Genomic DNA, 16,804 nt, shown 5'->3' on the forward strand with positions numbered 1-16,804 from the left:
AAAGGCCTCCTCTTTAGAAATATATCTCAAATCCAGACCCTGGACTGCAGTCTGAGGTCCTCCCCTCATCTCTGCCCTTGTGTTTCTGCCCAGATGGCTGCAGGAACCTCCCTTTTGGCCTGCCCATTCCCTGGCCCTGGAGCTTTCCCTGTCCACTTTCTGTAGAACTTCCTAATAATTTTTGTGCCAGTCTGGTGAATCTGTGGACCCACCCCTTCTGTATTTTTAAATGCATTTATCAAAGCCATAGGATTATAAAGGAAACCACTGCTATTGAAGTAGGGCTCCTCAAATACTTTTAAATGTATAGTATAGAAACTTCATTGATTCATGAAACAATAAAATAACATGGTGTGAAAATACCTATAGTTTCTGTTGGTGACAAAGTCACGGGCACTGCCAATTCTACTATGAATTTAGACTAAAAGGAAATGCTATATCTCATTGAAAAGTTAGTGAAAGTAAGACTTCTCTGGTGGTCCAGTGTATAAGAATCTAAGAATGCATTGGCAGGCAGGGGACGTGGATTTGATCCCTGGTCCAGGAGGATTCCACATGCCTCTGAACAACTAAGCCCGTGTGCACCAGAGCCCCTGCTCCCCAACACAAGAAGTCATCACATTGAGAAGTTTAGACACCAAAACTAGAGGGTAGATCCCACTCGCTACAACTAGAGAAAGCCCGCACCCAGCAACAAAGACACAGCACAGCCAAAAAGAAACGAACAAATAAAAAATTAGTGAAAATAGATCATTCTTTTTCTCCCTTCAAGTTTACAGACCTCCCCTGAGTTCTATCCAAGAATGCTTGCTCTCATTGACCTTTTTTTCAGAGCAAATCACTCTCTCCTTAGTAGCTGCCAGTAACACTTAAATTTTAGCTAGAGATTCAGGCTTGAAAATGTGTTTCCGAGTCCCTCCACCTCGATTTATTCAGCTCTCCATTCAGAAGTGATATATTCAGTAATTCAGTTGTGGCTGTAATAGCGATTCACTGAGCGTGCCTGGTGCTGCAAACACAGCTGTGGATGAAGTGGAAGAAATGAACAGAGACCTGGTCAGATACAGTGGGCAGGGGAGGCCAGCTGAGGAGGTGATCCAGGCTGGACCTAAAGGATGAGACGGAGCCAGGAATTTGAGCAGCTGGAGGTGGGTAGGTGGGTGGTCGGGACTGCCAGGTAGAAGAGCTGTGTATGTAACAGTCATTGATATTAATACAGCGCCAACTGGGTTCCAGGCTCTTGTTCGTGGCCCAATATGTGGTGTTCATTTTCACTGGGCCTGGGAGAAATGATCTCTGAGCACATCTGTTTACCGCCTTGACTGGCAGACCCTAGGAAAGAGGAGTCATACCTCCCTACCTCTGCCCTCCCTCCCCTCCCCCATGGGTTCTCTGCCTGGGAGTGCTGACTCAGTCCCCCCCCCCCCCACCCACTGCAGGCATCACCCAGGAGAAAATCAACGAGATGCGGGCAGCTCCTGAGCAGCAGATGATTTCGGACATTCACTGTATGATCGCAGCTGGCCAGGACCTTGACTGGGTAGATGCCCAGGGGGCCACACTGGTGAGGAGAGGGGCCAGGCTATATTGGGCTGGGGGGTTAGGACCAGAACTCAGACCAGCTGGAGCTGAACGGGGAGGTCCAGTCTACACAGAGGGGGCCTGTCTGTAGCCTTGGACTTCCTCCCCCTTTTGGGGACAGGGTTCTCTCTGGAATGTGGAGTTAGCAGAGCAGGGATCAGCTTCTTTGAGAAGCTGGGGCTGGGAGTTGGGAGCTGTGGGTTGGGGAGGCTTGGCTCTGCCATTCACCTCTTTGTCTCCAAGCTTCTCCTTTACCTCACGTTGCAGGTGTCCATTCTGAGTTCATTATTTCCACCTCCTCCCATGATGTCTCCTGCTTCAAGATGAGTGCCACATTCATCCACTCATCCAGGCCATCTTGCTTTGCACTGTTCATTCTCCTGCCTCAGTGTACCCTCTCCCACCTCAGTGCCTTGTTTCATTGTCTGTCCCTGATGTTGCTGCAACAGCCTCTCTTCTGGTTCCCTGACGTCAGAGCCCAGACACCCCAGGGACCCATCCTGTGGTTCACACATCCATCCATTGGTCCTCCCATCCATCCATTGGTCCACCCATCCATCCATCAGTTTACCCATCCATCCATCGGTTCACCCATCCATCCATCGGTCCACCCATCCATCCATCGGTCCACCCATCCATCCATTGGTCCGCCCATCCATTCATTGGTCCACCCATCCATCCATTGGTTCACCCATCCACCCTGTCAACATACACATCCTCTGTCCCACATATTTTACTAGACATTAGAGATAGAGAATGATGGAATCTTCTCTCTCTCTATCTGCCTCATTAGCTTCACTCACTGTTTCAATTCAAATGTCAGTGAAACCTTCTTGATCTTTCTTCATAGGCCTTCATAGCATGATACAGCTCAGTATTGGGGAAGTCTGCTTCTGCAGCCTCTAAACTGAGAACTAGAACATGGCCTTGGAAGCCCCCCTCAACCTTGCCCATGGCTGGGCCCATCCTGTTCTAGGCTTGGGGTCCATGTGATTGTGAGCACTCAGGGTCTCAGAATCTTCAGCTTTTCAGGTAGGGCTCAGCAGTACCAAGTTCCCTCACTGCCCCTCAGGCCTGACCTGGTAGCCCAGATGTGATCATTGGACTTCTCCCATCCCGTTCCTGAGTCCCACCCTCTGTCTCATCCCCCTTTCTTTTTTTTAAAATAAAACTTCTAAAATTGATTATTGGTTTATTTCAGTGACATATAGTTGCTTTATAATATACTAGTTTCAGGTATATGACACAGTGATTCAATATTTTTTATAGATTATACTCCATTAAAAATTATTACAAGATAATGGCTATATTTTCTTGTGCTGTACAACATACTTTGCTTATTTGTTTTATACATAGTAGTTTGTGTCTCAGTCCTCTACCCCCATCTTTCCCCTCCCCCTTCCCTCTCTCTGTTAGTGAGTCTGTTTCTGTTTTGTTACATACATTCGTTTATTTTTTAAATTCACATATAAGTGATAACACAGAGTATTTGTCTTTGTCTTCTTTCATGAAACATAAGGCCCTCTTGGTCCACGTGTGTTGCTGCAAATGCCATTATGCCATCCTTTTATATGGCTGAGTAGTATTCCATTGCCTGTATATACCATACCTTCTTTATCCATTCATCTGTTGACAGACACTCAGGTTGCTTCCATATCTTGACAATTGTAAATGATGCTGCTATGAACACTGGGGTGCCTGTATCTTTTTGAATTAGTGTTTTCATTTTCTTTGGATATATATCCAGCAGTGGAAGTAGTTCTCTTTTTTAGGTTTTTGTGCCTCATGCTCTTTTCTAAGGAAGGGGTCCCTGCTCAGCCCAGCACCCAAGAATTGAGTCAGGTAGTTGGATTGAACGCTGCATGAAGACTGGACGAAGTTTTGGCCAGGCTGTGCCAGGACACTGCCCGCCCTGGATGGGGCTCTGTTGGGTCTGTGGCTCAGCCCTGTAGACACAGGGGTCTGCTCCTCTTGGGCTGGCCTCAGAGCGGCTTCACTCACATGGCTGGGCACACACTAGGTCTCGGTTCTTCCCAGTGAAGCAGGGAGGCGTACCTTCCCCAGGGGGCTGTTGGGAGGACTAAATGAGATTCTGCATGTAGCTGCTCAGCACAGAGCCTGTAAACTCTCAATAGATTCTGGTGATTAACTCATTATTATTATTAACATGATCACTTCTATTTATATAATAAATAACAAGGTCCTACTGTGTAGCACAGAGAACTATATTCAATGTAATTACAGTTATAATCCTCTGTAATGGGAAAGGAAATCTGGGAAAAAATATATGCAGGTGAATAACTGAATTGCTTTGCTATATACCTGAAACATTGTAAATCAACTATACTTTAGTAAAACAAAAAATCAAAAAACCCACCAATATCACTCTCCCAGTCATAACTTTTTATTCCCAGCTATGTATGTGGCCCTACAGTTTTTAATGTCTGGCTGGCTGTGTGTCATTCTTAATAGCTGGCAAGCATCAAACATTTATAAATCAGATAGTGATACCAGTTTTCATGTGTGCCTGTTCCAGATCATACCCTGTTTTTTTTTTTCTTTCTGAAAATTAAAAAAAAGAAAAAAACCCAAAACCTCTGTTTGCCAGAAACTTATAGCAACCTGACCCCCGGATGACGCGGCATCTGGCCATTAGGGCTGTGTTCTGTTGGACCTCTGAGACCCCATCTACAGGGCTCAGTGCATAGTAAGCACTCAGTAAATGCTGATGCCTTAACGACAGGGGCTTGAAGACGGAAGAGAAGCCCCTTCTCCCTTACCTTCCTTTTCCATACTGCAGACTTACTAATGCTCTGTCACGTGGCTGGTATCTTCACCTCCTTCTATTCCATTCTACGGCCCTAAATATGATCTGGGCCTTGAGCCGGGGAATGGGCTCTCCTGCTTCCAAATGAGGGACCAGCCCCCGTGGGGAGTGCTGACCCCTTTCCTCTCCTTCAGCTGCACATAGCTGGAGCCAACGGATACCTGCGGGCAGCCGAGCTCCTCCTGGACCATGGTGTACGCGTGGATGTGAAGGACTGGGATGGCTGGGAGCCCCTGCATGCGGCTGCCTTCTGGGGACAGGTAGTTGTCACCCACAGTGCTGTAAGAGAGGCCAGCTTATGGCCAACCTGCTGACCTTTGGGCTGGGAGTTGGTTCAGAAGAACACCCGACCCATTTAGGGTGTTGACTACAGCTAGCGTGTAGGATGTGAAAAGACCTACGGAGTTTACAAAAAGGATTGTCAAGTTGTGTCCTAACAAGATGACAATCCAATTTGCCAAATTAGAAAATTTCCCACATTTCTGTCTTGAGTTTTTCCACTTGTTTCCCAGATAGAAATCTCTGTAGCTTTCGCCATTCCTCTTTAAACACTTGACAGCTCTGGAGTTATAGCTGACTCCTTCTGTCCCTCGGTATGGCTGAGTCATGCTGGAGGAGGTGTCAAGCCTATTGCATTTGCCGGAGTTCCCGGCTTTAGGGAGCAGAGCCTTCCCTGGGAGTCAGCTTTGCCCTACCATTCTTTGGATCACATCCTAAGAAGCTTTGAACTCTCACTCTCTCCGACTCCTAGGCTTTCTCAGCTGTGGGCAGGGGGGAACCCGGGCTTCTTCCTGTGTTTCAGATGCAGATGGCAGAGCTGTTGGTGTCCCATGGGGCCAGTCTCAGTGCTAGGACATCCATGGATGAGATGCCAATTGGTAAGTTCAGAAGGACCACGCCTGCACTCATTGATTTTTTTGATGAGTGGAGGATAAATGGTTGAATATATGGTTGGATAGATGGTAGATGGATAGTTTGATGAATAAATTAATGGGTGGTAGATTAATGGATGGATAACTGGGTAAATGTATGGATGAATGAATTAAGAGGATGGGTGGGCAGAGGATGAATCTATGGATGACTGGTTCAGCGAATAGGTAGACAGATGAACTAAAGGATGAGAGGGACTGAGTGGGTGGGGATATATGATTTCAGGCTCTTTTCATAATGTCTTGCTTGGGCTCTGTGGGGTACCTTCTGGTTTCTCTTGATATATTTTCTATCAGTGGAGAATTGATGACTCCTCTTGGAAGCGATCAAAGGTGTATGAATCCTTCAGTCATATCTGTGAATTGGGACTGTGCATGGGACCTGGGGTTTCCTCTTCTTACACTCCTCTAAGGATTGGGTTGTAGCCCAGGAAATAAGGCTGGCACTGCTTTCTTCCCTCCAACCACACCCCAGAAGATGTGAATTTTCAGTGGGTCTGGGGGGCCCTCGGGGATCACCAGCCCCTTCTCTGCCCCCTACCATGGACTCCTCCACCCTTTCAGACCTATGTGAAGAGGAGGAGTTCAAAGTCCTGCTGTTGGAGCTGAAACACAAGCATGACGTGATCATGAAGTCGCAGCTGAGGCATAAATCATCTTTGAGCAGGAGGACGTCCAGCGCGGGCAGCCGAGGGTGAGCTGGGGGCGGGACAGCCAGGGGCGCCCAAGGATGCTCCTGCCCATGGAGCCTGGAAGCAGCCTCCCAGTACCCCCCTCTCCCCTTAGGAAGGTGGTACGTCGAGCCAGCCTGTCCGACAGGACCAACCTGTACAGGAAGGAGTATGAGGGAGAGGCTATACTCTGGCAGCAGCGGAGTGCATCCGAGGATCAGCGGAACTCCACCTACAACGGGGACATCAGGGAGACCAGGACAGACCAAGAGAATAAGGACCCGGTGAGAGCTTGCCTCCCACCCAGCCCCAGTGAGCACTGCCGTGGGAGGGGAACGGCTGGAACCCCAGCCTGGCGTTGCTTCTTTATTTCAGAGCCTTCGGAGGGAGGTCAGCTGGCCATCGCCCTTAAACCAGCTGGGTCCTGTCTGAGGGGGTGCCTACCATGGTTATTGAGGCAAGTGTAGGACGTGTTCACGTCAGAGCTGGGTGATTGGCACACAGTAGGGGCTCATAACTGCCAGGGAGTGAGTGATCACCATGTGCCTGCTTGAGCTCCAGCAGAAGAGAGATTTTATTCTGGCTTCCCAGAGGAAAAGGTTCAGTAGGGCGGCCACTGTGGGAGAGAAGGGTGTTAAAACTTTTTTAGGGGAAACCTAACAAGATGTTGAGAATTGTGTTGAGATATCGGGTTGGAAGAAAATTTTTGAAAAATATAGGGGCTGGCTATAGAATGTCTAAGAAGCTGGCTCTAGGAGTAGATAATGATCTGGGCATTAAACCGCTTTCCTAAGATGCTGTATTGTTTTCTGAGAACTGTTGTAATGAATTACCGCAAACTAGGTGGCTTGAAGCGAGAGAAATGTCTTTTCTCCCAGTTCTGGAAACCAGAAGTCTAAAACTCAAGTTGTCTACAGGCTTGGTTCCTTCTGGATATCGGAAGGGGCCTCTGTTCCATGCCTGTCTCCTAGCTTCTGACATCTTGGGCATTCCTTGGCTTTTTGCTATCGTGCCTCCAATCTCTGCCTCTGTCTCCATGTGGCCTTCATTGTGTACGGGTCTGTCTCTATTTTCTCTTAGAAAGACACCAGTCATTGGATTAGGGCCCACCCTCGTCCAGTGTGACCTCATCTTAATGTAACTGATTACACGTGTGAAGACCCTACTTCCAGATAGGGTCACACTCAGAGATGTGGGGTGGGTGTGAGTTTCGGGAGGACACTATTTGACTCAGTACAGATGCATTCAGGCCCGTGCCTGGCTGCAGTCTTGCTGAGTAGAATATGCAAGTTTGGGGCCAGAGCAGAACTACTGGGCACAAGAAGGAAGGGGCTGACCATACCAGCAGTGGTGTACCTTTGTGGTTCTACCATCACACAAAGAGCAGCTGAAAACATTTCTAGCTCCTGTTGCTTGGGGGGATGCAAAATGTCTCAGTGGGACCCTGCTTCCCTGTGTGAACAAGGAGGTCATGTGAGGGCTTGTCTTGCCGGCAGGAGTGAAGGCATCTGCTCTAAAGAATCTCCATTGTGAGAGGAGTTTGGAGGAGAATAGATCCATGTATATGTCCAGCTGAGTTCCTTTGCCGCCCACCTGAAACTGTCACAATATTGTTAATCAACTATACTCCAATATAAAATAAAAAGAGTAAAAACAAAAAGAGGGACTTCCCTGGTAGTCCAAGGGCTAAGACTCCTTGCTCCCAGTGCAAGGGACCTGGGTTTGATCCCTGATCAGGGGATAAACCACAGCTAAAGACCCAGCGCAGCCAAATAAATGTTAAAAAGAAAAAAGATTCGATTCCAAGTGGTTTTTTTTAAAAGAGAGAATCCCCACTGAAACGCCGATTGGGATGGAGCCCGCACGCTCGGAGCTTTTGTTCTGCCCCTGCCCACCTAAGCTTGGGGGTTAGGAAAGAAGAGCTGTAGATTGGAATCAAATCCCATTTCAGATGCTTCCCCGATATGCTTTAATTCTCTTTTCTTTGTGATTGAGGTGTAGCTTCTATAACCTACAGAAATCTTAAACGAATTTGTCAATGACATCTTTCCAATGAGTACACACATTTCTGTCACCCCAGAAAGCTCCTACGTTCCCTTTTCCAGGCAGCCCTTCTACCCCACAGATATGAGTGTGTGCTTAGTCACTTCAGTCATGTTCAACTCTTTGGGACCCCATGGACTGTACAGCTCTCCAGGCTCCTCTGTCTGTGGGGATTCTTCAGGCAAGAATACTGGAGTGGGTTGCCATGCCCTCCTCTAGGGGATCTTCCCAACACAAGGTTTGAACCCAGATCTCCCACATTGCAGGCAGATTCTTTACTGTCTGAGTCACCAGGGAAGCCCAGCTCAACCTGGTGCTCTGTGATAATCTAGAGGGGTAGGATGGGGGGTAGGGTGGGAGGGAATTTCAAGGGGGTGGGGCTATATGCATACCTATGGCTGATTCATGTTGATGTCTGGCAGAAACCAACGCAACATAGTAAAGCAATTATCCTCCAATTAAAAGAGAAATGCAGGTTCTCAGGCCCCACACGAGATAGACTGAATCATAAACCCTGGGGCTGGGACTCAGCACTCTGTGTTTTAACCAGCCCTCCAGAGGATTCAGATGCATGCAAGAATTTGAGAACCACTGATCTAAGGGTGTGTTTGCTCAGCCTGACTCCCAAGTCAGATTTCTGACAGAACTCTGCACTGATAGCCCCCAGGGCTGGCTGTGGCACCCACTTTTGGCAGAGCTGACTCCCTGATAGCAGGCACAGCCATGATAAGACAACCCTGTCTCTTCAACCAGTGGTTCACGATCTAAATTGTACAAGAAAATCACCTTGGGGAGGTGTTTTGTTTTTGTTTTTAAAAAACTTGATGTCCAGACTATAATCTCAGTTAATTAAATCAGTCTCCAGGCTTCGGACTCAGGCATTGTATTTGTTCATTTATTTATTTATTAACAAATAGGCTTTATTTTTTTGAGTAGTTCTAGGTTTACAGGAAAATAAGTGGGGGGACTTCCCTGGGGTCCAGTGTTTTAGACTCTGTGGTTCCACTGCAGGGGGCAGGGACTGGGAGACTAAGATCCCACGTGCTGTCCTGTGGCCAAAAAAAAAAGTTTTTTGTGTGTCTTTTGACCTTGTTTATAGTGATTTTTGGTATGCTTTATATTTTTGTTACTGTCAATGTATCCACCTTTTCCTTAGAGTTTCTAGGTAGCACCTCCTTTTAAAGCTCTTGTTACCCAGGGATTTCTGGGTGTAAAAGATCTCTGAGTAAGAACCTCTCCCATTTGGAGAAGAGCTATCCCAGGAATATAGGGAGAGGATTCTCAGTGACCAAAAAGCCCAACTAAGATTGACTTACAGACGCAAAAAGAATGCACTGGCTTGGTTAACTGGAAAGTCTGGGCCAACTGGATGCGGGGGCTCAGAACATATCATCAGGGGACTTCCCTGGCAGTCCAGTGGTTCAGCCTTCACCTTCCAATGCAGGGGGTCTGGGTTAAATCCCTGGTCAGGAAGATAAGATCCCGCATGCCTCGAGGACAAAAATCTAAAACATAGAAACAGAAGCAATGTTGTAATAAATGCAGTAGAGGCTTTTAAAATGATCCACATAAAAAAAAATCTTAAAAAAAAAAAACGTATCACGAGGGTGCAGTGTCTCTGTCTCATGCTCTCTCTTCCTTAATGTTGGTTTCACAGCCAAGCAGACCTTTTAACGCACTGTCTCCCCAGTTTATGATTCTCACCCCTGCAGTTCCTATAGAAACAGAGCTGCTCTTCCTCAGTTTTTCTAGCAGTAAGTCCCAGGGTTGAGTTTCATGGAACCAATTTCTGAACCCATTCCTGAACCAATTCCAATAGTGAGTTTATTGATTGGCCAGGTCCTGGGGTCATGGTTTATCTCCTGGAGCAAAGATGGGAGTCAGTTGGGTCTGTCAAAACCCACAACTGGTGAGATTCCCCAAAGGAAAACGGAGGTCTTATTACCCAGGTAGGGAAAATGGAAGAGGATGGTTTCAAGCAATCATGCCCTCAGTAGAGGCGCAAGCAGGGTTGGGGTTCAGACCCCCCAGCCGGCTGATGATGATGTCCTTCTCGCCCTCAGAACCCCAGGCTGGAGAAGCCCGTGCTGCTCTCCGAGTTTCCCACCAAGATCCCACGCAGCGACATGGACGTGCCTGTTGAGAATGGCCTCCGGGCTCCGGTCAGCACCTACCAGTATGCGCTGTCCAACGGGGACGTCTGGAAAGTGCACGAGGTGCCCGACTACAGCATGGCCTATGGCAACCCTGGCGTGGCCGATGCCACCCCGTCCTGGAGTGGCTACAAGGAACAGAGCCCCCAGACGCTTCTGGAGCTGAAGAGGCAGCGGGCTGCGGCCAAGCTGCTCAGCCACCCCTTCCTGAGCACCCACCTGGGCAGCGGCATGTCCAGGACGGGCGAGGGCAGCAGTGAAGGCAAGGCCCCCTTGATCGGAGGCAGAACTTCTCCGTACAGTAGCAACGGGACCTCGGTGTATTACACGGTCACCAGTGGAGACCCCCCACTCCTGAAGTTCAAGGCCCCCATAGAGGAGATGGAGGAGAAGGTCCATGGCTGCTGCCGCATCTCCTAGTCTCTGTGGGATGGAGGAGAGAGATGCGCGGGGAGAGGGACCCTGGAGTCCAGGCCAGCCCAGCAGCCCTGGCTGGGGGCGGGCAGCTGGGGCGGGAAGGGGGAGCTGGGCTCTGCGTTCCAGAGGAACTCAGAACCCACCTCTCAGCCAGCTGCCCATAGCATCACCACTTCCCATGGTTCTGCTTCTTGCCGCATTGTCTGCCATCAAAAACAAGGCCCCTCGTGGCTTCCTGTCTCATCCTGCTGTCAGATTTTGGGAGGGCGAGTTGGGATTCTAGTTCTGCTGTTGGTCAAGGCTTCTCTGGACCAGTACTCACACGTCACATATCAACACACAGACACACACACTCACACTCAGTCAACATGCGCAGGGATGACACAGCTGGGCTCATGGGAAGCAGGTGGGACTGAAAATTTGTGAGCTCTTCCTAAGAGGACTAAGGTTAAGATTCAGTTTTATCACCACTGCCAATGTGGCTTTAGCAGGGGAGGGAGCCTGCCAACCTGAGACCCGTCATCTTGCCTGGAGTCCTACAACAACTTGGTATTGTCATCTCCATCTGGTGGGAGCAGGAGGTCTTCTATGTTTAGAGGGAGCTATGGTAAAGAATCTGCCTGCAATGCAGGAGATGGGGGTTCGATCCCAGGGTTCAAAAGATTCCCCAGAGAAGGGAATGGCAACCCACTCCAGTATTCTTGCCTGGAGAATTCCATGGACAGAGGAGCCTGGTGGGCTGCAGTTCATGGGGTTGCAAAAAGTCAGACACAACTGAGCAACCAACACTTTCACTCTGATGCACCCACAGTGGGTGGATGAGGTGGGTGTAGACCTGCCCCCCACATCCTTGCCCATGCCCAGAGCCAGCTGTGTAAGCACCCAGGGGCCAAGGTGGAACACCAGGTAATTCTGCGCCTGGAGTAATCCAAATCTATTTTGCTCTTGGACGGAAGCTTCAAAATGTGACAAGGAGAGGGAACAAAGGTAGCATTTTTAAAAGTGTGTTGGATAAAATAATTCTTTTAGACTGTAAAACTCCAGGTTGCGGAGGGGGATCGCTGAATTAGCTTTCTTTCACAGACAGTATCATGATGACTAGGTTGTACTGACTGGTATTGAAAAAAAGGGAAGCTAAGGGAGAAGCTTCAGTTGGAAGGGCTTTTCCAGGGAGAGAGTGAGTTCATGTTTTTAATTTTTGCAGACATCTCTGTTCAGCATAACAGAGCCCAGTGCCCTGGCCGAGCTTTGTGACTGGTCAGATGGTTTCAGTCCAGCCTGTCTTACCCAGTCCTCCTCAGACTGAACTGTCAGACTGAGCACTGAGGGGCTGCTGTGGCCCCTACCTCTCCCAGAGTGAATGTTCAGGACTCCCGGCCCAGCTTTGCTCTTTTAGGGATGCCCGGTGATGTGGGTTTGCAGGTTGGCTCTTGTGAGCTCCTGTCTGGCCCAGGGGCTGCTATCCTGCTCTGGCCCAAGCCTGCGGATCTGAGGTGCCCATCTGTGTTCCAGCATCACGCACTGCATTCAAGTGGTGGTGCTGGAGTTGGGTCTTGCGCCAGCTTTACAGTTTCATGGCCCCCAATCTTTCTGATGCTGGGGAGGGAAGAATACGAGGGACAGGATGTCTGCCTCCTCCCCACTGCATCCTCTCATGAGCCCTTTGAAATTGTTTCCCACGAGTTGGACGCTGTCCACGGGCTTGGCCAAAACCTACTGGTGTAACTAACTAGCTGCAGGTCTGTTTCCTGCTCCGTGCGCCTTTTACTTGTCCTAAAACTACCTCTTTAGAGCTCTGAAGGAGGCCCCTGAGGTCCAGATTCGGAAATCTGGGGGACAAATCTGGGTTCCCTTTAACCCTTTTCTTCCTGAACCTATGAGAAATTCTCCCTGCGAGACATCTGGGCCAGAGGTTGGGGCTGGCGGGGGCCCCTTGTGCCACAGTGCTAGTAAGGGGGTCTGCTGTCTGACCCAGTCCTCCACTGTGGCCCCCAGGGCTCTTGTAGCCCAGAGGCAGAGCTGGATCCCAAGGGCTCTGGCTGATGCTTCACCAGGTGCAGGGCAGCTGGATCGGAGAGCAGGGGCCTCAGGAGTCACTTCGCCCCTGGTGGCTCCTGGATGCAGGGAGAGTCACAGCATCAGACTTCCCACCCCAATTTCAGGGTGGATCCAATGTAGAGTGGAAAGTCAGGTCAGGTGACTGCAGACAGGTGTGCGTGACGCCTGCCACATCTCTGGGGTCTGTGGCTGGCTCTTATCATCTCATCTGATGACTGGGTCAGGGCAGGGATGATCCAAAACACACATACCTTTAGGCTTTAAAAACAGTGTTCAGATGAGACTGACACTGGAATTCCTCTTGAGCTGTGAGCTGGGAGGTCCCGAGGGAAGCCACACGCTTCTGGGAGAGAGCCGTGCAGGTTTTCGGATCTGTTTGCTCAGAGGTCAGAGACGGAAGGCATTTATTGCCCCCTCTGAGTCCTTCTGGCTATTTTCTCCTTCCTCCCTTGCTTCCTGCTCCTGGGCCACTGTCTCCCACCCAGAAGGCTGGGAATCCCAGCTGATTGACAGGAGCCAATTGCAGGCTCTTGGGCATTAGCTCATGTTTTCAGTCAGAGATAAACCATTCCCATCAAGTCCCAGGGGAACGTTCCCTGTGGATCTCCTTGGTGTCGAGGGACAAGCTGGGGCCAAGGTCATTGAGTTATTCACTGTAGTTTATTGAGTAGCTGAGGCTCACCAGGCACTGTGTTAGGCTCTGGGGATAAAGGAGGAATGAGGTGGAGTGAGGACACTGCTCTCTACAGTTCTCATCCTTGGAGGACCAGCAACCCCCATTTGATTCAGAGACAGAAAAGCTGTGTCCTGGTCCATAACCCTTTGCTTTTCTGCTCTTGAGAATCCCTGGACTGGATTCCTTTAGTTTGGAGGTTGCTGACCTGGCCGCCCTTCGATAATATTTGCCGCTAAATGGTGGAGATGCTGGGTCTTGGGTTCCAGGCAGATGACATCTGAAGTCTATCTGGAACTTTCAAGGATAGCTGCCTTCCAGCCAGCATCTTTTGGGCACTGTCTAACAGCAGTTTTAAGTCAGTGTCTGGAAAAACAAGGAGCCTGGAATTTGCTGCCAAATGCATCTCAGGTTCTTCAGCTCATTGTCTCTTGCTCGTTTATTACCTAATCCTCCTGCCCCACCAGTGGATAGTGGGAGGAAAAGGAGCTTCTTTAACATTGAAGCCTTTCCTCATAAATCTGCCTGTTCCTGGCAGATACGGAGCAAGGACCACAGAGAAAGCTGGCAAGATTGACCAGATGCCCAGCTCCTGGTTAGACCCAGGTCTGGTGGCAGTTCCTGGCAGATTAAAGGAGGCTATTTGTAAAGCATGTGCCACATAGCTCCATGTGAGCTCCAGCCCTTGCTCCCACCCTGAAAATTGGTGACTCCCACCAGAGACTGAGCTGCTGTCTAGTAGCTCCAGGAAGTTGAATGAACCCTAAGCCTAGGTCTTTTGAAGACTTCAGGATGTAATTCTCCATCAGGTTATGCAGCATTGATGAAACTGCTCTGTTCTGTTTCAATCTCACCAAGCTTAGAAAAGTTAACAAGGGTGTGTCCCCTGAACTACCCACCAGTTGGCTGGCCTTGTCATAACATGAGACCCATTTTGGTTATTGGTGTCAGATACCTTTTGATCTGGAGTTCTCTCTCCCACTTGCTTTTCCAGAGCAGAATACTGGGATGCTTTCCAGAAGCGCACTTCTTACAGGATGCCTAGAAGGACTCTATTTAACTCTTGCTATTGTGACCTGGGGACAGCCTCCCCTCCCCCAGGGCACCTAAGAGCCAAGGGTCATGTGGCCAGTGGGTGACTCTGCAGAAGTGACTGCCTTTGCTAGAAGCACTCCTCGACAAGAGTCTCTTGTTGGCCAGTTGGTCAGAGGGCCTGCTTCCCATGGGCACTGTGAGTGCCAAGGTGCGGGGCCTGGCTCTGTGCACCCAGCAAAAGTCTGCAGATCCCCAGCCCCCCCGCAATAATTCACCAGACCAGAAGCCACTGATGTACAGAGAACACTTAAGAAAAATGTATTTTATGTGAAAAAAAAGTTAAATCTCTGTATACTGTATCAGCAGCTTTGTGTAAAAATGGCAATCAAGAGAGTCTAATATATTTAAAACCTTTTTTAAAAAAGAATCCTCGCAGATCTTTGATATTGTATTGAAGTAACTTCCAGGTAAGCTCCTTGCCACATGTGGCAGTGGTGGGCCATTCGAGACCCTGGCTCAACCGCATCCCAAAGGGGCGTGCCCCTGGAGTCGCTTCCAGTTGCCAAGGCCTGTGACAGAATTCGCTGTTAAAGAGTTTTTAATTAAGATGAATTAAATGCCTTTTAATAACACCTGCTCGGTGTGACTGTGGTCATTGCTATGAAATTGCTTGACCTATAAGGATTTGAATTCACAAAGAGGTGATGCCTGGGATAGATGGCAGGGAAGGCTTCCCCGTCCCTGCCCCCACCACAGAGGCCTCTCCTGGTTGGCCCCTGAATCACAGGGAGGCCTGAGGGCTTAGCCATGGAGCAGGTATCTTTCTAGACTGCAAGAAGGTGAAACAGGATGAAATCAAGAAAATAAGAGTGGTTGAAAATGACTTTCAGGGACTTCCCTGGTGGTCCAGTGTTGAGAATCTGCTTTCCAATCCAGGGGGTGCAGGTTTGATCCCTGGCCAGGGAACTAAGATCCCACATGCCTCAGGGCAGCTAAGCCCATGCTGCGTGTGCAACAAGAGAAGCCCCTGCACCACAACTTGAGAAAGCCTGCATGCTGCAACAAAGACCCAGCACAGCAAAAATAAGAAAGGACCTTCATCCTATCAAACGTTGCTTTTGAAATTGACATGGAGCCCTGTGATAGCTCCTATAACCTTCTCTCCCCACACTTTGTCTGATGACATATATAGCAAGGCTGCCCCCTCTTCTGTTCTCTTGACCTGTCCTGTTCTCCCCACTCCATCCCTGTCCTCCTCATATAGTTTACAGTGGGGAAGTCAAATACTGCTTCACATTTTTACAACAACTCAGCAGGTAAGACCGTGGTTATCCTCACTTCTGACCTCAGGCAATGGAGAGATTGATAAGCTCTAGGGTTACACGGCCCCAGACAGTGGTCCTTGCTTTCATCACATACAGAAATTTGTGGGTATCTTGGAAGAGGATGAAGAAGGGTGCTCTCTTGGACCCTTCTGGATGCTGGTTGCCAGGACAGGGACACAGAGGTTCCCACCACTTGGGCTTGAAAAACTTCACAAACAGGGTCTGTGAAGAGAGAGGATTTGGGTTTGGGGAGAGAGAGGATGAACAGAGATATCCGCGTGGCAGTGGACATACATTGATTTGAAAAGTATATTGTTTTTTAAATGCTAGTGGTAACCTCTCACATTTATGAAGACTTTACAGTTGTACATATGTCTTCTCACACAAAGGGAATGAGGCATGAAAATGAGCTATTGGATTTAACACTGTGGAGCTCATGATGATCTTTTAATTAATTAATTTGGCTGCATTGGGTCTTAGTGGTGTCTAGCAGGATCTTTCCTTAGTGGTACACAGATTCTCTAGTTGTAGCAGCATGTGGCAACTTAGTTCCCCAACCAGGGATTGAAGGTGGATTCATAACCACTGGACCACCAGGGAAGTCCCTCATGACGAGCATGACAAGAGGTTTTGGTTGAGCAGAATGAGTCTGATTGGACAGGATTCAAGACAGAATGGGAGGAAGACTGGAGATGGCAAGTACAGACAACTCCTTTGAGGCTTTATGCTATAAAAGTGAGAGAGAGAGAGATGGGGAGGAAGCTCTAGAGGGATGTAGGGTCAAGAGAGGGTTGTTTGAAGGATGGAAAATATTTCATCATATTTGTATGCTAATAGGAATGAAACAGTAAAGCGGGGAGACTGATCATCCAGGAACGAGGAGAGAATTGCTAGAGACAAAAGCTTACTAGTAGAGGGATTGGTGATTACTGCCCAAATGGAAGGCATCAGAGACAAGCTCAGGGGCAGTTCACCCATAGTAATACAAGGCCCAGTATGTGGGCAGAGATGCAGACAGGTAGGAAGATGTGGGGGGAGCGTGTGGAACTATCTTCTCTGACTCCTACTATTTTCCTCAGTGAAATAGGAGGC

The 16,804-nt window shown here is 48.9% G+C and overlaps 1 protein-coding gene across 2 annotated transcripts in view; it reads left to right on the plus strand.

The window, feature by feature from the left end:
* Positions 1-15,019, plus strand: part of PPP1R16B (protein phosphatase 1 regulatory subunit 16B) — a 109,665-nt gene extending 94,646 nt beyond the window's left edge. For both annotated transcript variants that reach the window (XM_069546972.1, XM_069546971.1), the window contains exons 6-11: positions 1,440-1,564; positions 4,543-4,668; positions 5,211-5,286; positions 5,902-6,031; positions 6,124-6,292; positions 10,115-15,019. In XM_069546972.1, coding sequence (XP_069403073.1) covers positions 1,440-1,564; positions 4,543-4,668; positions 5,211-5,286; positions 5,902-6,031; positions 6,124-6,292; positions 10,115-10,624 — 1,136 coding nt within the window. In that variant the 3' untranslated portion in view covers positions 10,625-15,019. The remainder of the gene's footprint in view (positions 1-1,439; positions 1,565-4,542; positions 4,669-5,210; positions 5,287-5,901; positions 6,032-6,123; positions 6,293-10,114) is intronic.
* The last annotated feature ends 1,785 nt before the right edge of the window (positions 15,020-16,804 follow it).

Source organism: Ovis canadensis, chromosome 13 (genome assembly GCF_042477335.2).
Source record: "Ovis canadensis isolate MfBH-ARS-UI-01 breed Bighorn chromosome 13, ARS-UI_OviCan_v2, whole genome shotgun sequence".
Classification (NCBI taxonomy): domain Eukaryota; kingdom Metazoa; phylum Chordata; class Mammalia; order Artiodactyla; family Bovidae; genus Ovis; species Ovis canadensis.